Source organism: Solanum tuberosum, unplaced genomic scaffold, assembly GCF_000226075.1.
Source record: "Solanum tuberosum cultivar DM 1-3 516 R44 unplaced genomic scaffold, SolTub_3.0 scf00040, whole genome shotgun sequence".
Classification (NCBI taxonomy): Eukaryota; Viridiplantae; Streptophyta; class Magnoliopsida; order Solanales; family Solanaceae; genus Solanum; species Solanum tuberosum.
The window spans coordinates 706,376-726,742 of NW_006238964.1; the positions used below are offsets into that span (position 1 = coordinate 706,376).

General features: G+C 33.8%; 1 protein-coding gene and 1 pseudogene across 2 annotated transcripts; one reads left to right on the plus strand and one right to left on the minus strand.

Moving 5' to 3' along the window:
- Positions 1-5,777: 5,777 nt before the first annotated feature.
- LOC102596289 (exportin-T) lies at positions 5,778-14,864 on the plus strand. Of its 2 annotated transcripts, none has more exons than XM_006342857.2 (15): positions 5,778-7,960; positions 8,086-8,175; positions 8,269-8,358; positions 8,544-8,648; positions 9,567-9,626; positions 10,076-10,138; positions 10,226-10,321; positions 11,735-11,899; positions 12,715-12,888; positions 12,998-13,063; positions 13,144-13,242; positions 13,616-13,762; positions 14,000-14,182; positions 14,280-14,325; positions 14,414-14,864. In XM_006342857.2, the coding sequence occupies exons 1-13, from the start codon at positions 6,236-6,238 to the stop codon at positions 14,090-14,092; spliced, it is 2,973 nt and encodes a 990-aa protein (XP_006342919.1). In that variant the 5' UTR covers positions 5,778-6,235; the 3' UTR covers positions 14,093-14,182; positions 14,280-14,325; positions 14,414-14,864. The 2 variants fall into 2 exon arrangements, with proteins under 2 accessions (XP_006342919.1, XP_006342920.1); XM_006342858.2 differs by having other exon boundaries at positions 14,003-14,182.
- Positions 14,865-15,429: 565 nt separating this feature from the next.
- Positions 15,430-18,106, minus strand: LOC102596845 (cytochrome P450 71A1-like; annotated as a pseudogene).
- Positions 18,107-20,367: the final 2,261 nt, after the last annotated feature.

A 20,367-nucleotide genomic window follows, 5' to 3' on the forward strand; every position in this document is an offset into this window, starting at 1 on the left:
CATACTCAATGAAGACTTCTTCTATCGCTAAATTGGGGGTTCCTTTTCGAACAATGGACAACATCAAAGGTCTCGCTGAGTCTCAAGTCGATCTTAAATCTACAGTAAGACCATGGGTAGGTTCCATTTCTTCATTCTTAATAGGTTGAGCTCCATAGGAACTAATACCGCTGTCAAAGAAATTCGATCTGAAATTTTACCATGTCAAAGTTGAGGTGTCGATTTAAGATAGCACTCCCTTTATCATAGAGTAGCTGCAGACTTGATCTTCATTTTAAGTTATTGAATATTCGTTGTTGTTGTTGTAGAAATCTTCAAGCTTCCTTCAACAGTTGTCTGTGTATTGTTGATTCTTGTAGTATGTTCCCATATTATTTTGACATTTCTTTATTCTCATATTTGGTATGCCCAGTTTTTCGAGTTCTAACACGGAAATTTTTTTAAAATGTCAATATTTTAGCATTTAATAGGATCCCTTAGCCACACTTTCAATATTTATTAAAAATGACAATATTTTCTTTTGTTATAGGGCTGATTATGTATTTCTTTTTCATTTGTTTAATTTTGAAGAATACAATTAGTTAATAACAGAAAGGAGAAAATCATGGGAGAGAACATTTTAAAACTTTTAAACTGAGATTTAAATAGAGAGATATTGAGATACATTGTGAGGATAGAAATACAAAGCTTTTGATGACATACAGTTAGAAATACAAAATAAGAAGCAATATAACAAAAAATATGTTGTATTCCACATAGTCCCCACAAAATAATATTATGTACTACAAAAATTGTATCTAAATAAAAATTATGTTGTATTCTACACAATCAGCTGCAAAGATACTATTATGAACTACTAAGTTTGTATCCGCTTCTGAAGATGAATACAATTTGATGACATAAATACAAAACTAACAGGCATATGCTTCTGAGGATGAATACAATTTGATGACATAAATACAAAACTAACAAGCATACATACAAAAAAACATACAAAAATATGTTGTATTCCACAGGATTCCAACAAAATGATATTATGAACTACAAAAGTTGTATGGTATCCAATTCATAGTATGAAAACAAAATGAAGATAAGATTACAAAATTTGATGGCATACATACAGTCTACTTTAGTTATGAGTTGTATCCAAACATAAGTAATTTTTTTCAAAAGGAAATACATATTATATTCCCAGGTTATATAAATTTGAAAGGAAACAAGGGAGGGAATACATATTATATTCCCAAGTTATTTAAATTTGAAAGGAAACAAGGGAATACATATGCACATAAAGCAATTTTATCTTGATGAAGTTGTTCATCCACCATTTGATCTTCATCAGCCTTTTCGACTTCACTACTGGTAGACGAAGAGCCTATCGTTTTCTCTTCTTTTCATTGTTTGTGTCCTTGCTATTGATAATAATTATATAATGTAATTGAGGAAGATTTTGCATGCGAATAGGGTCATGTAGATGCTTAGATCTGCTTTCTTCCACCATTCTTGTCGTCGATCCTACGTTATCGACTTGTCCTTGAGTGATGCAAAGATCAAAAGACAAAAAAATTGCTGAAAAATCAATCATTAAATGGAATACCTCTTGTAGTCCTCTTTGAATCCACCATTAGAGAAGAATTCTGAATTTTTCCTTATCAAAAACCCTAATCGAAAATAGAGGATTTACGAAGCAATTATATAAGCAAACACATTGAAAGTTTTAAACATATGCAAATCAATAAAATACATACCTAAATCAATGGATTGTTGTGAATATCTTTTGGGAGATTTTTAAGAATTTCTGAAAATAATTGGAAAAAAAACGTTACCTATCAAAAGAGAAAGAGAGGGAAAGGAGGACTTGGAGTAAAAACCTAGAAAAATGTGAAAGTGGGTAATGGGGTAAAAATGAGTCCAATGTGAGACTGATTTGAGAAATAAAAGGAAAGTAAATTGATTATATTAGGATACATTATATTTGCTAAAATATTGACATATTGACATTTTCAATAATTATTTTAAAGTGTAGATATTTTTAATAATTATGTTGGAAATTATGACTAGTTTGCTAATTTTCCCTATAATAGGACTCATCAAGCACCTAAGTCATGTACTGAATTTCTGCTGCTTTAAACTCAAAGTTCGGCCCATCATAATTCATGTGTTCAATTGGGCTTTCAGTTAATTTCCAAAGTCAAAATGAACAAGGCCCATTATCTAAAATTTCCCTGTGAAAATGACTAAGAGAGTAAATTCTTTATTTTTAAGATACTTCTCATTTAAAAGAAAATTTTGCTTAACAACTCCATCCACTTTTATTGCTAAAGCTACGTTGCCTCTACTATCAACTATACTACCACAAACCAACATTAGAAATAGTTATCATCTCTACTAGCCATATCTTTATCATCATAGTCACTATAAACCAACAACCTCCTCTATATATTGGCAATTAGATATCATCACTAACAATCACGATTGACCATTATTATCAGACATTATCACGATTAGTTACCATTTGTAACTATCAATTAACAACAACAATAATCAACACTCGTAACCATTGATATTAGCTCGCCATTACAACCTTTAACTACTATGTAAATTTATTTAAAATTTTATAAATATAATATTGAGATTAATTATTATTTATTTAAATTTTAACACAATATCTTAAAATTAAATGCATATTTAAATGAAAAAAATCTTAATTTTAATATATATATATATATATATATATATTTATTATTCTAATATAAATGCTTTGATCTGGAAAAAAAAGGAGACATTTTTAAAAATCAAATTAAGTACTATATAAATTTGTCATTTTTGCAAGTATTTAGGAAACATTTTGCACGATAAGATTTTGCTTGGAGAACACGTAATTTGTAATATTAATATTCTTTTCATTTATAGTCAAGATCCTATTAAGACAACAGTGAAGAAAAAATTTCATTGAAAGGGTAATAGTTGTAATTTATCAATGTACTTTTGGAAGCTCATAAAATAAGATAAATGATAAGTATAAGGAATATTGAATTATTCCTCTTTTACATGTAGGTAGGGGAGGGGTGTACATGGTCGGGTTGGTTCGAGTTTTTCAAATATTAAATTAAATCCTTTGTGTCGGATTTTTAAATCTATAAACCAAACCAAACCAATAAAACTCGAGTTTTTTCGAATTTTTTGGGTTTTCGGGTTTTCCGCTAAAGTATTCATACAAACATATAATTTACTTGTAGTTCAAATATTTCTTCAGTCCTACCAAAATACAACTATCTATGGTGTTTTTTAAGAATACAATACAAACAATGATATGATTAATGACACTAAAATATCCAATAATAATAATAATAATAATGAAATCGCGTAAAACAAATATTGCAAATTAACAAGTCATAATAAAATTGATCATAATTTAAAAGTACTAAATCATGCTAAAATAAGTTTAATAAGTATTAGTTACATGACTAAATATTAAAGGAAATTAAAATTAGATTATGTACTTTAATTGTCTAAACCAATGTAAAACCAAAGAACAAATATTCAATATTATTGTCATTCTTAATGTTAAATTGATTTTCTTTTTGCATTAGTATTAATTTGATTTTGATTTAAGCTTTATTATAATTACCAACATATGTGAACTATAATCTTTTTAAACCATTCAGAATTCTAAGTTTCAAACTTGAAATAATATATTAAAAGATAAAAACATTTGTAACTATCAATTAACAACAACAATAATCAACACTCGTAACCATTGATATTAGCTCGCCATTACAACCTTTAACTACTATGTAAATTTATTTAAAATTTTATAAATATAATATTGAGATTAATTATTATTTATTTAAATTTTAACACAATATCTTAAAATTAAATGCATATTTAAATGAAAAAAATCTTAATTTTAATATATATATATATATATATATATATTTATTATTCTAATATAAATGCTTTGATCTGGAAAAAAAAGGAGACATTTTTAAAAATCAAATTAAGTACTATATAAATTTGTCATTTTTGCAAGTATTTAGGAAACATTTTGCACGATAAGATTTTGCTTGGAGAACACGTAATTTGTAATATTAATATTCTTTTCATTTATAGTCAAGATCCTATTAAGACAACAGTGAAGAAAAAATTTCATTGAAAGGGTAATAGTTGTAATTTATCAATGTACTTTTGGAAGCTCATAAAATAAGATAAATGATAAGTATAAGGAATATTGAATTATTCCTCTTTTACATGTAGGTAGGGGAGGGGTGTACATGGTCGGGTTGGTTCGAGTTTTTCAAATATTAAATTAAATCCTTTGTGTCGGATTTTTAAATCTATAAACCAAACCAAACCAATAAAACTCGAGTTTTTTCGAATTTTTTGGGTTTTCGGGTTTTCCGCTAAAGTATTCATACAAACATATAATTTACTTGTAGTTCAAATATTTCTTCAGTCCTACCAAAATACAACTATCTATGGTGTTTTTTAAGAATACAATACAAACAATGATATGATTAATGACACTAAAATATCCAATAATAATAATAATGAAATCGCGTAAAAACAAATATTGCAAATTAACAAGTCATAATAAAATTGATCATAATTTAAAAGTACTAAATCATGCTAAAATAAGTTTTATAAGTATTAGTTACATGACTAAATATTAAAGGAAATTAAAATTAGATTATGTACTTTAATTGTCTAAACCAATGTAAAACCAAAGAACAAATAATTCAAATAATTAATTTAGTCTAATTCTTAAATGTAAATTGATTTCTTTTTAGCATTAGTATTAATTTGATTTTGATTTAGGTTTTATTATAATTACCAACATCTATGAACTATAATCTTTATGGAACCATTCAAAATTCTAAGTTTCAAACTTGAAATAATATATTAAAAGATAAAAACTATGAAAAAGTATAAGAAATATTTAAAAATTATATGAAAGTAAATATTTTTATGTATAAAATAAAATTTTAAAATTATATATACAATGTCGAGTTGGTTTGGTCTCGGGTTGGTTTTTTTAGTTAAAATCAAACCAACCCAAATATAACCGGGTTTTTTTTTCAACACCAAACCAAGTCAAATCAACCACTAGTTGTTTTTTTTTTTTCCGGTTTGACTCGATTTGCGGTTCGATTTTGTACACCCCTACATGTAGGATATAGAAATCAAGTTGTTACATGCATCACTAAGATCTTGTTGAAGAGATAAAATATAAATATGGTATGTCGTTTTATTCGGAGGTTGAATCAGTAATTTTAAACTCAATCTACTTCATATTCATCAATCCATAGAACAAATCAAAGAAAATGATAAGGTAGATTTATGATCGATAGACAAGTCTAGAATAGATTTTTAATGGATCTAAGTTTTCAATAACAAAGGCGAAAACTGACTCTTTCATTAACTAATTGTGTTGTAAAGAAGTGATAAGTACTCTAATTCTTAATCTTAGATTTTAGATTCTTCAAATTCAAGTCGGATTATGAAGTCAGTTTTGTAAAGAAGTCTCTAGCCCTAATATGAAACTTTTCGGTGCAAATTTGAACTTATTCAAACGACAACACAAAATACTTTTACGTGGCTTTAATTTAAATTCGACCCTCAAATTTAGTCAAACATCAACTTAAGACTTTCTTCGCGCGAATTCAAATTTAAGTTCACCCTGATAAGAGAACCGAACCTCGAATGAGAAACAAAAGGAATATAATTTTAAAAAATACGTGAAATTTTAAAACCAAAAGCACATTGTTTAGGAAAAATAGAAGAGGTAAGAGAAAAAGAGTTGATAGGCAAGTGAAGGAAGTATATAAAGAGAGATCTCACAAAAGCCTCCGTCTTCTCCTTCTTCCTCAACCTCTTTAACCAAGTCTACACAGTCTCTGCTCCTTCGCAGTTTTATTTTTATATAATTTTTTAAAAAATCAGAAAAATCTTTCAGTGATTTTGATTAAGAAACCCTAATTCTGGGCCGTAAGTTTTACTCCATTGTTCAATACAAAACCCTAGTTCTTTAATCTTGTGATTGCCCACCATTAAATTTTCCGCAAGCATTTTGAGGTAAGCCCCAAAAGATCTATGTTAATAAACGCTTAAGTATCTAATCAAATTCATTATTAAGTTATTATTCAGATTCATAAGGAAGAGTTTTGGGTATTTTCATTCAAAAATCTGATCATTGTTGAGGTTTTATTAGGGTTTAGGGGTTTAAGGAACAGTTATGGATGATCTTGAAAAGGCAATACTTATAAGTTTTGATGAATCTGGGGCAGTTGATTCTGCTCTTAAAGCACAAGCAGTTGGCTATTGCCAACAAATTAAAGAAACCCCATCAATTTGTAGTATATGTATTGAGCGTTTATGTTTCTCTAAACTGGTTCAAGTTCAGTTCTGGTGCTTACAATGTCTGCACGAGGTTCTTCGGGTTCGGTATTCATCAATGGGTCCAGAGGAGAAATCCTTTATCCGGAAATCTGTGTTTTCATTGGCTTGTTATGAGAGCATTGATGATAAGAATTTGGTAAGAGTTTTGGATGGTCCAGCTTTCATAAAGAATAAGCTTGCTCAGGTTATGGTTACTTTAATTTGTTTCGAGTATCCCATGATATGGCCTTCCGTATTTGTTGATTTTTTATCAAATCTTAGTAAAGGTGTAGTGGTTATTGATATGTTTTGTCGGGTTCTCAATGCATTGGATGAAGAAGTTATTAGCTTGGACTATCCGAGAAGCCAAGAGGAGGTGGCTATCGCTGGGCAAATTAAGGATGCAATGAGGCAGCAGTGTATTTCTCAGGTTGTTAGGGCTTGGTATGATATCCTTTTAATGTACAGGAATTCGGATCCGGATTTATGTTGCAGTGTGTTAGATTCTATGAGGAGGTATGTTTCGTGGATCGACATAGGTTTGATAGCAAATGATGCGTTTGTCGGGTTGTTATTTGAGTTGATGTTGGTGAGTGGTTTTCCCGATCAACTCAGAGGTGCTGCTGCTGGTTGCATCCACGCTGTTGCTGCTAAGCGCATGGATCCAAAAGCAAAACTCACTCTTTTGCAGAGCCTTCAAATTAGAAAGGTTTTTGGTTTGGTAGCAGAGGATAATGACTCCGAGTTGGTATCAAGTGTTTCCTCTTTGCTTACTGGATATTCAACTGAGGTTTTGGAGTGTTCAAAGCGTTTGAACTCTGAGGATGGGAAAGCTGTCTCAACTGAACTATTGAATGAGGTTTTGCCCTCTGTTTTCTATGTAATGCAAAATTGTGAAATTGATGAAACCTTCAGTATTGTGCAGTTCCTCTCTGGGTATGTTGGCACATTGAAGAGTCTGGCTCCATTGACCGAGACACAATCACTTCATGTAGGTCAGATACTGGATGTTATTCGGTCCCAGATCCGATTTGACCCAGCATATCGCAATAACCTCGATATGTTGGACAAAACAGGAAAGGAAGAGGAAGATCGGATGGCTGAGTTTAGGAAGGATTTGTTTGTTCTACTTCGGAGTGTGGGACGTGTAGCACCTGATGCAACTCAGCTTTTCATCAGGAACTCCTTAGCTAGTGCTGTTGCATCTAATGGGGATGTGAATGTTGAGGAGATAGAAGCTGCACTCTCTCTCCTATATGCCTTTGGGGAATCACTTAGTGATGAAACCATGAAAACAGGAAATGGTCTCTTGGGAGAACTAATACCAATGCTTTTGTCGACAAAGTTTCCTTGCCACAACAACAGGCTTGTTGCACTTATCTACTTGGAAACAGTAACGAGGTATATGAAGTTTTTTCAGGAGAATACACAATACATACCTTTGGTTTTGAGTGCCTTTCTCGATGAAAGAGGCATACATCATCCAAATAGGAATGTGAGTCGAAGGGCAAGTTATCTTTTCATGAGGATTGTGAAGCTGCTCAAAGCAAAACTTGTACCCTACATAGAGACTATTCTGCAGGTATGATTTTCCCACCCCATTGCCCCCATTTCATCTCCCAAGATTCTGTCTATGGGAAAGATCTCATTTTCTTTTCTTTTCTTTGGATTCTATTTCTGAATTCCTCACTTGATATGTTCATTCAGAGTTTGCAAGATACAGTTGCTCAATTCACAACAATTTATGCTGTCTCCAAGGAGCTCTCAGGTTGTGAAGATGGTAGTCACATTTTTGAGGTACATCTGCAGACATGGTCTTAGGACACGTGCATCAGAGATTTTTTCGACTTGCTGGCCTACTTCCTAACTCACATTCATGTCATGTTGTAGGCGATTGGCTTATTAATTGGAATGGAAGATGTACCCCTTGAAAAGCAATCAGAGTACCTGACCGCCTTGCTTACTCCTCTTTGTCAGCAGGTCATTTCATTAGCCAAAGGACTGTAAATTGAATTTTCTTTGGATGTTTTGATTAGCTTGATTGATGCATATATGCATTCAAATGGTGCTTGCATTGTATGGTTGCATGTTTACTGTGGAATACGAGTATTTCTGGACACTTGCTTCCGTTAATTAGATGAACTGACTTTAGATACTTTTAACAGGTTGAGGCTTTGCTCTTAAATGCCAAAGCCCAGAATCCTGAAGAGTCTCCAGCAAAGATCACAAATATCCAGCAGATAATTATGGCCATTAATGCTCTGAGCAAGGTTTGTACTTCTGCTATCAAACTCCCTACATTTTCTTATAGTTATCTTATCCTTGTACATCAAATTATTTTATCAATAACACAAAAATGCGGTGTCAAAAGTATGTAAGAAGTTGGTTTGCAGTTCAATCACAATTGTCTTTCAAGGTAGCCCAAATATTTGGAATTATCCTTTAAAGTATGGACATAAAACAACAACAAAAAGATCTTCTAGTACTGGTTACATATATTTCATTACTATGGGCATCTCTATTTCTTTTATGCCAAATAACCCACCAAAAAACATATTGTTGCGTTTCAAGCTGCCCTTCTTTCTGTGCCAATCTTATATAGCATGCTACTCGACAGTGCTACACCATCAGATTTTGAAAAGCCAGTGAAATGTTGAACAAAGTGAAATCCAAGTTCTATATTTGATTTAAAGCTGCAATGCAATATGTGGTTAATGTCCTCTCCAAACTCCTTACATGAGCAACTCATAATAATTCACCTCTCTTTATAATGTATGCCGTTAAGATGCAATTCTTCACTGCTCCCAATCCAGCATTTTATGAATTATCTAAGTAATACCATACCTGATAACAACAATTATGCCTCAGATTCCTCACTTAACATATTTCTACATTTAAATTCATCTCAGTGAACATTATGCAGAGCAACACCTACACCTCGGTCCTTGATAAGTTTGGATTGGCTATATGAATCCACAACATTATACCAAATAAAATTAAAAATTAAAACTACTGGAAATTCTCAATATATTTTCAGCAATATGATAGCTGTCTTTAAGCAAATTTTTTTCTTGGGATTTCTGTCTTCTTGCTGAGCTTACTGCCATTTCATGTTTCTAGCACTGGTGATTGATTCGGCATTTGTAGCCTATTCCTCCTAACCTCACCACAATGTTTTTGCATGCCAGGGTTTTAGCGAGCGTCTTGTAACTGCCAGTCGTCCTGCAATTGGTCTCATGTTCAAACAGGTTGATTGATTGGTGCTTGAGTTTTTCTCTTGCTCTTCTAGATTAGTTCTAAACTCCACCTCATGTTTTAATCTGTCTGTGCTTACCAACTACTGGTAACCATACATTGTGGCACTCTTGATTATCAATATGCATGTCAATTATTTCGTATGTTGTTACAATTCGAAGCAATCCTGAATATTCTCCTTTCAGTAGTGTCACTATTTAAGGAGGTTGGTATCTGGATTGGCAGTCTTTATACATCAATGGATTTTTGGTTGTTGACTTTGTTCTCAGAAATAAGTGAATGACAAAGTGTGTTGTTATTCCCCTTTCTTTTTTTGCACTATTTGTTTTCTGGTGCACCCGTTGTAGGGAGACAGATTTTAAATTTTTGTGGTTAAATAATGCCCTAATCCAAGTAGTACTTTCTCCATCAATTCTTATCATGTTGATTTCTTTTCATCCAGACATTGGATGTCCTTCTACGTATTCTTATCATATATCCAAAGATAGAACCCCTGCGGTGCAAGGTATGTGTTTAATTTCTTGTTATTTTTGTTCTATTTGATGCACCTTTGGTGATGCATTTCCTTTCCTGACGATGTTAACTCCTCTAGGTCACATCATTCATTCACCGCATGGTGGACATACTAGGATCATCTGTATTTCCATATCTACCAAAGGCACTGGAGCAATTGCTAGCCGAAAGTGAGGTGAAGTCATTATTATACATTTAACCAAAGAAATCATATTTTGGAAAGTGTACTGCGATATCATGTCTCACTATTTGGATCTGTGTTGTAAGATTAACTTTGATATCGGCCATAACAATCTTAATTCTGTGTCTTCTGGCTCATAGTTTGAGAAGCAAACCATTGGCCGATGCTTTGCATTTTCCTTTGAGAAAAAATAATGTTGACAAATGCAATGCATTTTCTTCTGATGTATGTATTTTAGGCGAAGTTGTAGAATGTTCTAAACTACATTACAACAACAACATACCCAGTGAATCCCACAAAAGTGGTTTGGGGAGGGTAGTGTGTACGAGGACTTCACCTTTACCTTTTGGAGGTAGAAAGATTGTTTCCGGAAGACCATCGGCTCAAGTGAAGCTAATCAAAGTAGTAATGGAAAGAAAAAATGGCAGTTAGGAAAGACATGACAACTAATAGGAAAGCAGTGGGGAGCATATATCACAGTCCCATTCAGTTTTACCTCAATAAGTAAGAATCAATTAATCTCCAAGAAAACACTTTCAAGGAAAACATTTTCCTTATTAACAAACACACCCATCATCTACATATAGCATACGCCATGAGACCTCATTCACGATTAGGGTAAACAAGTACACCTGAGGTCAGTTTTTTTTTTTAAAGCCTGACCGAGGTAGATTCACGGTGTAAACTCACTGTTATAGACTTTTACTGAAATCCTTTGTATCTCCTGATACTGTTCTCTCATAGTAACTGCTAATTTATATTTATCCTTAATGATTTTTTTTATATTTAATACGTTTCCATTCTCCTGTACAGGACTTTTTGTAGCACCTCATTGCACACTTTTTCTAGGTTAATGTGCATCATGTGTAGATCCTTCATTATTTTATGTATAAAATTTTCATTAATTTCCTAGCAAGATAGATTGCAAGCATTTTAAGATAATGCAAGGTTTTTATTTGGTAGAATTGCATAATTTCTTGGTTATGGTCAACAACTCTTTACCGAATTTCTCAATCTAAATCAGAGGTAAGCTTAGGAAATGTTGGGAAGTGTAAAATCTTATAAATGGTTAGCATGGTATTTATCAACGAGTACAACATTATTGAGATGCATACAGATGAAATTGATAAAAATCAACAGTATTAATTTTGGAAACAATGAAGAACTATGTTGGCAAAAACTTCCAAGTTCCAACAAATGTATTGTTACAAATGTTATAAAAAAGATTTTGATATATTGATGTAAAACTAAACTATGTTAACATGTTTGATATTGTGGTATTTAAGAGATTGTGACAGACTGTAAAATGGAAAGGTAACTTTGTTCAGAGAGCATATGAGTGGTGTTCATTTCACATCAATGATTGATGTCTTCATGAGAATAACTTTCTTTTGTTTCTCAATGCAGCCGAAAGAACTAGCAGGCTTTTTGCTATTGCTTAATCAGCTTATCTGCAAATTCAACACTGGAGTTCAAGACATTCTGGAGGAAGTTTACCCTGCTATTGCTAGCCGAGTATTTAATATCCTGCCGAGAGATGCTTTCCCTACAGGTCCTGGAAGCAATACAGAGGTATGTGAACCCATCCTTTGTATGTAGAGAATTGCCATCATAAATACCGAGAGAGTAAGCTGTGGCAACTCTTTAGTAGCTCAGCCCATCCTTGCCCTATTGTATATGGACTGCACTCTTTTCTATGGCTTGCAAGTGGAGAAGAGGGAGAGGGAAGGTGATATCCATTAGCAAGTTTTGTTTTCCCAAGATACTAAGGCTAATTAATTGCTATCCATGAGAACCGTCTAAGCTGCAGTTATTTTCTAGCAGATGGACCTTAAGAGATGATTTTTACAATTGATATTCATAAATTTTGGTTCATGCTGATTTTCCACGAGTGTTAGTACCAATTGTTCTGCCGTTGTTATGTCCCTATTTCCTATGTACTGATTGTTTTACCCTTGCATGTCCCTATTTTCCGGGCTCTCATCTATCTTCAACTCCTAGCAATCCCTTGCTACCTTACGTTCATGGTTATCCTCTGGAATCTTCCTTATTTGTCTTGCTTCCATTTCTATTACTACGGATGACTGTTGGTGCGATTGAGCATTGTCAGATTCGTTGGGATTCCTCATCTGTGATTTCTTGCCAGTTGCATTATTATTGTTCCTTCATTCAGATTAGATTGGTCAGCATATGCACTCATTTTTGTAGAAGGATAAGACCGATGTATAGAAAATATCTTAAAGGCTTGAATTATGCAGACCATAATCCTGGTTGGGTTATTACCATCTTATGTATATCCTGGATTTTGTATTTGCATTTGGAACTGAGGATGCTTCTTTTTATAGTTTTCTTTACTGTCCTTTCATGATAGTTGTATGTCATCTCAGGAAATCCGTGAGCTACAGGAACTTCAGAGGACGTTTTACACTTTCCTTCACGTGATTGCTACGCATGATCTATCATCAGTTTTTCTTTCCTCCAAAAGTAGGGCTTACTTGGATCCGATGATGCAGCTGATCGTACATGCATCCTGTAATCACAAGGATATCCTTGTTCGTAAGGTTAGTTTAGCATTAGTCTACTTGTGCTATTTAGTGTTCAGGAGCTTCACAAAAATATGTTATATCCCACGTATTGGAACTTCATTCCTTACCCTTCTTACTTATTCAGGCATGTGTACAGATATTTATAAGACTAATCAAAGACTGGTGTGTGAGTCCTTATGGTGAAGAAAAGGTAAAACTGTCTTTGAGCTTCACTGCAGCAATAAAGATCAATTGTGTCTATTAGTATGTAAAATGTCTACTCTGTTCCAGGTGCCTGGTTTCCGAAGTTTTGTGATGGAGGCCTTTGCAACAAACTGTTGTCTGTACAGTGTCCTTGACAAATCCTTTGAGTTCCGTGATGCAAATACGGTAAGTTGGTGCATTGACTAATCTAACTAACATTATCAACCCTGTCTGTTATCAGTTATGGCACAACAATGTCAGACACAGTGCTTTGATATGAATATGTTGCTGTTACTGTGAATTAGTTCATTCTCATGTGTCTGATATTATTTCGGCATATTGTGGCCTTTCCCTTCTGGTACTAGCATTTGGTGGACAAATTGAATATGTCCTCCTGTTTCTTCCTGCTGCAGCAATTTACTTGCTCTCTCTGATTGCCTCATTTTCTAGATCTGCAAAATGATACTTGATGTTTGCTATAGTAATATGATTGCAAGAATCTGGTATTCCTGGGTTGCATAGTTGATCTCCCTTTTCTTTTTTTTAATTACCATGGCAGCTTGTTCTTTTCGGCGAGATTGTATTGGTTCAGAAGGTCATGTTTGAGAAATTTGGGAATGATTTTCTTGTTCATTTTGTATCAAAAAGCTTGCAAAGTGCTCATTGCCCTCAAGATTTGGCTGAGCAGTATTGTCAGAAATTGCAGGTATTCTACTTTTTTTTTTGACATGCTGAATTAAATTTTAGTAAGGATGGTGACAGAACCATCTGTTCAGAAAGCACTGTTTGAAGAACTGGAGAAAGTAGAGAACACAGTGTCGGAATCCTCCTGTTTTTTTGAAGGGCGGGGTTATGAATAAAACCTCCATTAGTATCTACAAGCAAACAGAATGGATAATCTGCTTTTACTGACTTTTCCTTGTATTGTTCTGGCTTTTATTAGCAGGGTAGTGATATTAAAGCGCTGAAATCATTTTACCAGTCACTTATTGAAAATTTGAGACGTCAACAGAATGGAAGCTTGGTGTTTAGATAGCATTTCCTTACGATGAGATCAATCACTTTATTGTTGCCTATTTGCTTCTTGTTGTAACCAGTTATCCTGGTTAAATAATTTTGTCAACAGGTACGTGTCCCAATGTATATGCTATACTTATTTAATAGCATCATGCTTTTCTTCTGCATGACTCTCTTTTATAATATTGTTATTTTTGATTTTACAGGGTTCTTTTCTGTACATATTATTCGTCGAGTCTCATGGACAGCGAGGTATGGCAAATAGAATGCTTACATTGGTGAACTCGGAACTCCTATTCATATTCTATGTTGTAATCTGTTTTATGCTCTCGTTTGGTAGGTGTAAATTTGCGGAAGCAGTTTCTTGATATGAAAATGTTAATTTATCACAATTTTGCTGCTCACAACGGTGAAGGCTGCTGAAGGCGTTTTTGTGTAAATGTATTTATTTTTACAACGCCTTAAGGGATTTTTTTTACAGCGCCTTTGAGTTGCTTTCTGGTCCCGTCTTCTTTTAACATTGAAAGGATTTTCAGTCAGTTCTATGTGCCTTCAATATGCAGGTGGGTTGGGACTTTTACAGAGGGTGGGTGGTTCCCAATGTCATCGTTTTAGTATCTTCAGTTTAGATCTACTGAGATGCAGTTTTTTCTGTGGTAGTGTTTGCATGTAGTGCATTTTGATTGTATTTTGGCTATAATTTTATTTGTTCAAAAGTGGGGAAGAATTAGGCACTTGGAAGTTAGTTTTGTTGTTTTGTACATTGTCAAATAAAGATCAGTTTTTCCCAAGTCCTGTGTGTTTTGACATGGTTGTCTTTCGATTTTATGTAAGGTGGGGTTGGTTATACGAATTTTTTCTTTTGTCAGTTAATCTCATCGTCATAAGAAATAACATTAAAAGAGAAAAATACGTTGAATATATATAGGTGCCTTTAGCTAACCAAGTTTGTGTTGATATCAAGCCATTGCTAGTCTTTTGAGATCACTTCCTTCACATAAGTTTAATGTATTCTCTTTTGACACCTTCAGTTAGCATGGTTTCACACCTACAAACTAGTGCATCCATAGGTTGATCTCATGTCACATTTCTCAATATGTGCTACTTGTATCATTTGGTAATTGTGGTCATTTTTAACCTCTAATGTGCTTCTCCCCGGTTCAAGCTTTAGGTCGGCTCCCTTATTAATTTCGTCAAGTAACATAATGATCTACAAATATCATATACCTTGTTTGACTCTCGAAAAACAAGGTATTTTCTTGAGAATGAAATGTGAGGAATTATTTTTGAAACAATTGAGAGGAGAAATATATCATTCATGGATAAAAGTTTCCATAAGAAGATCTGCACTTGTTCCAACTTACCACATAAGCTCTGCTCTAACATGAATAATTCTGAAATATTATCTGCATTATTATGACATACATACTTTTGAGTGAGTTCACTACAAACCACTTCCAAGCAAAGAAAAGGATTCAAGATTACAAAAGACTTAAACGGGGCATCAATTCAAAGAAACAAACAGTGCTGAATTAAACAGAGTAAAGTTTTGATGGAAGCCTTGGCTCAACCACAGTAGAAAGTGGAAACTTTTTGGGTGTTGAAAGCCCAAAAATTTCCTCCATGTTGAGTTCCTCAGGAGTCATATTATCAGGCAATGACCATTTAAACCCATGTAGAAGATTAGCTAAACTAGCTTGAATCACCTTAAGCCCCAAGCTGTAGCCTGGACACATCCTTCTCCCAGCTCCAAATGGCAAAAGCTCGAAATCATGTCCTTTGACATCGATGGATTTCTCGAGGAACCTCTCGGGCTTGAAAGCCTCAGGCTCGTCCCACAATGTAGAGTCCCTTCCGATAGTCCATACGCTCACCAGCACCCTGGTTCCTTTTGGAATGTCATAGCCGGCTACCTTGCAGTCTTCCAGACACAAACGTGGCACCAACATCGGTGCCACGGGGTGCAGACGCATAGTCTCTTTCGCAATTGCCTCTATGTAAGGAAGATTCGGGATGTCTTTTTTTCTTGTACCCATCTGTTTTGGCCTATTACTCGATCCAATTCCTCTGTAGCTTTTTTGAAAATCTTTGGCTTCTTTAACAGCTCTGAAATTGCCCATTCCACTGTTACTGCTGAACTCTCAGTTCCACCAGCCAACATGTCCTGATAGCACAATACACATTTTACTCATGTCATCAACTATAACAAAAGCACAAGAAACAAATACAAATAACCTGACTATTGCTAAATAGTTTGTAGCTTACACTTTTTATTAATAATGTGTGGCTAAATAGAATTAGAGACAGATTTTGTTATTTAGCTAAAAAAATTATTTCTGTTCTTTTAATAGTTTCTTTGTCCATTTTACCAAGACAGAAAGTGGAAGGGATATCATTTTCTATGAACATAATCATTGATACAGAGAGGGGCGGGCCCATTATCCACCGAGTTTAGAAGGCTGTGATTGGTTCAAAGGGCGGGTCACAGACGGATTTCTCGGTTATCAAAAAAAAAAAATAAAAAAAAAAATCATTGATACAGTTCAATTATTACGAGTATACTACTCCCTCTGTCCCAATTTATATGACTCACTTCCTTTTTAGTCAGTCCCAAAAAGAATGACACATTTCTATTTTAAGTAACAATTTGCCTATAAAATGTCTTTTTTACCCTTAATGAAATGATTTACAACCACACAAATTTCTATCATTCATTTTGGACCACAAGTTTTAAAAGTCTTTCCATTTTTCTTAAAGTTTGTGCCAAATCAAAGTACATCACATAAAATGGGACGGAGGGAGTATTATTTTTCTTGTTGGAAAATGATAGCTGAGTTTTGGGTCCACACAATATGTCGTCATTGTCCATATCAACAGAGTGGAGGAATAGTATACCATCACCTCGAGCAGAGCAGAGCACTAAGAATTCAGTGATTGATTAATGAAAATTACTCATAATCTAATTAGTATTTTCTTGAGTTTAAGTTATATATATCGTCATTATAAAAATAAAGTGAATACCTGAGTGAATGCTTTGACTCCATGTCTCTCCAGCTTGATCTCGAGAGTTGGATCATCAGCAAGCTGCAATAGAACATCCACCATGTCCTTAGCAACGTAATTTTCCACTGCGTTCCTCTTGGCGTTATGCTCATCAAGTACATGCTCCAAAAACTTGTCGAATTTCTTGCTCAAAACTTTCATCCTCTTAACATAACCTTGCAAGTCCATGAAATCAAGCCATGGAATTGAATCTCCAATATTAAGGACACCATTAAGTAAGAACAATTCATCCAACACCTTTTTAAATTCGTCAGGTGTTACAATGGAGTTTTCAGATTCGTCCAAGTACCTTTTTCCCAGTACCATTCTGCTAATAACATTTAAACTCAGAGTCGTCAAATAATCTTTCAGCAGAATCGGTTTTCCTGATATTTTGTTCAAATTATGAAGAATAGAATGAAGTTCCTCAGCCCGAATATACTCATATGAATCGAGCCGTTTCGCGCTGAACAATTCCATCAGGCACATTCTACGTGCCTGACGCCAATAAGATCCGTACGGGGACCAGGTGATATCGGAATAGTTATAGGTAGTGTACTTTCCGGCTGCGGTTTTAGGCCTGCCGACAAAGTTGATATCCATGGTTTTAAGGAATACTTTGGCCATCTCGACGGAGGAGCCAACTGCGACGGGAAAAGACCCGAATTGTAGTTGCATAATGGGTCCGTATTTGAGGGAGAGTTCGTGGATGGATCGGTGAGGAAGGCTGCCAATAAGGTTAAATTTCCGATGATTGGCCATGGTTTTGGTCCCGGAGGTAAGTTGAGTTTCCTCTGGAGAAGATATTTGGAGAGAAGCAAAAGAAACAGAGTAGCAAGAAATACTGCAGTCCAAGTAGTACCTTCCATTATGTTGTTTGTACTACCTTTTGTAGTGGAAGAGGACTGACAGTGATTGCAAGTGTTAATTGTTTGGAGTGTGTAGTTTATGGCTTCACCAAAGCTGTATTTATGGTGATGGTGAGATGGTCTAATACTATTACTTGCATGAATAATTGATGTGTATCAATTTATGTTACACATATATTGGGACAGTGAGACTACTATTTTTTTTATAGGTTGTTGAACATTTTTCTGTCACTTTAATAGAGAGAGTACCAACAAAATTTGTGGTGGAGTGATAATAACTATTGCTTCATCCTTACAGAGATCCTGAGTTTGAATCTTCTTGGTACAGAGTCGCCTTTGTTAGAAAGCGTTTTACCTCAATGAAAACTTTCTTAGCACTAATTTGAATTTAGTCTGGTTTCAATATAGATATCGAACACCGGGTGGGAGTGAACCGTAGAGAAAAAAAAGTGTAATAATTTCCTGGAAACTTTGTTTCAGTTGCCTTTGGTTTTCCAAGAAACTTTTTCTTATTTCCTCCCTACCTTCAACAGTGTGTTAATCAACTAGAATTTAATAAGTACATACTTTATGTTGGTGTGGGAAAAATCACAAATGAATCAGAAGGGAAAAACGGCGACGAATGGTTTATTTATTTTTTGGTAACATTTGTTATTTAAAATTTAGTTATACGATTAATTTATATTCAGACAGAAATAAATCTGTTAAAAGAGTGAAGTGATCTTATAAGAGAATACAAGTTGTAAGTTTGTGCATTTCACTTTAAATTAGAAATTTCGTGTACAAAAAGGTTAAGTCTTCCAATTTGGTACGTGATGCATCTTCTATAGAGAATAGCAGCAGAAGAAAAGTATAATCACAGAACCCTTCTGCTAGCTTAAGATCGTTAACTAAGATCGAAAGATTCAACCAAAGAGGAGAAAGCAAGAAAGGAGAATGAGTATTTTTGGATAAAAGAACTTTATTATAGAAGAAAACTATTTGATTTGAGTTGTTCTTGAGTTGATTACAAATGACTAAGGCCATCCCTGTTTATACTTGGGCAAGGATGATTCTATATATTAAGAATCTAGTTATTCTAATCTTTCCTACAAATATCTTCCTTAAATATCTGATACTCTAGACTATCTATATTTTTCTTAAGTACAAATACCAAAGATATTATTCTACAAAATTCTAGAAAATTCTATTAAATACCTAAGATATTTTTTGTACCTCCAAAATATCAATTATAATTTTCACACCTTCCGCCAAATTTTGTAAAGCATTGACCTGACGTTTACCTCGACTTTGACTAGTGACTCTTTGCTTTAATCCCTAAAATGAACACTTGTTACATATTCTAAAATTTGTAAGTTAATTCGATTTCACATTAGACTATTACAACGAATAATAAAGTAGTACAAGTTCATAGCTTTGGACCCTTAACAACTCTTTCAAGTGTCACCACACAGTGGAGTGCCCTAACTACCATCCAAACACCCAGAGACACTGAAAAAAGAAAAATAGTGAATATAGATTCTTAAGGAAGTTAATACACTTGAAATCTTGATAGCTCAATTAATGAAGTGATTTTCTTTCCTAATTCACAACTGATTGTGACCTATCCACAACACCACAAGACAAATACGTACTTCTTTCTTCTGGACTGTCTTTGCTATTATTGTTTGGGTATAACACATTCATTAAAAAAAATATTCTAGTACTTTCCATGATTATTTTTTTTTATTCTCAAACTATTCTTTGTGAAATATATAAAAGGAATTAAGAATTAATGAAGAATAAATATATATTAAAAAAAACAGCCTCAACAATTCTATTGAACTTTGAATAATCACTTATTTTGAAAATCTTAACAATTCACTTAATATGAACTAGTGGATGACAGAAGTTATTCGGTATCTATGCTAGTGGTAGGTTACATATATCTGATTAAATTGTCAAGGCCCGGGTAAGCTGATCACAGCTAGTAGTGGGTCACTTGGATATTTGATAAGTGGAAGACCCAAAACCAAGAAAGTATTTCCCCAATCCCCAGCCACCTTGGAGAAATTCCTTTGCAACATTGTGTTTGAGTAGTATTTTGCAGGTATGACTCTAGATTAGCATCACTGTGATGACTTATTAGTAAGACATCATTATTTATTAACAAAATTTAACTTGTAACCTAACTTAACTTCAAAAGCTAATTTATGAGGTGAGTCTAGACCGATATCCTGTAAGGAGACAAACATCCTTTCTCTCAACCAATGTAAGATATTCTAACACCCCTCATGTTCAAGATTGAACATTTGTAGTGCAGACGCTAAAATCTTGCCTCTGCTGCTGTTGATATGCTGGATTAGTTAGAATTTTATATTAAGCTGTTTACTTATAAGAGGAG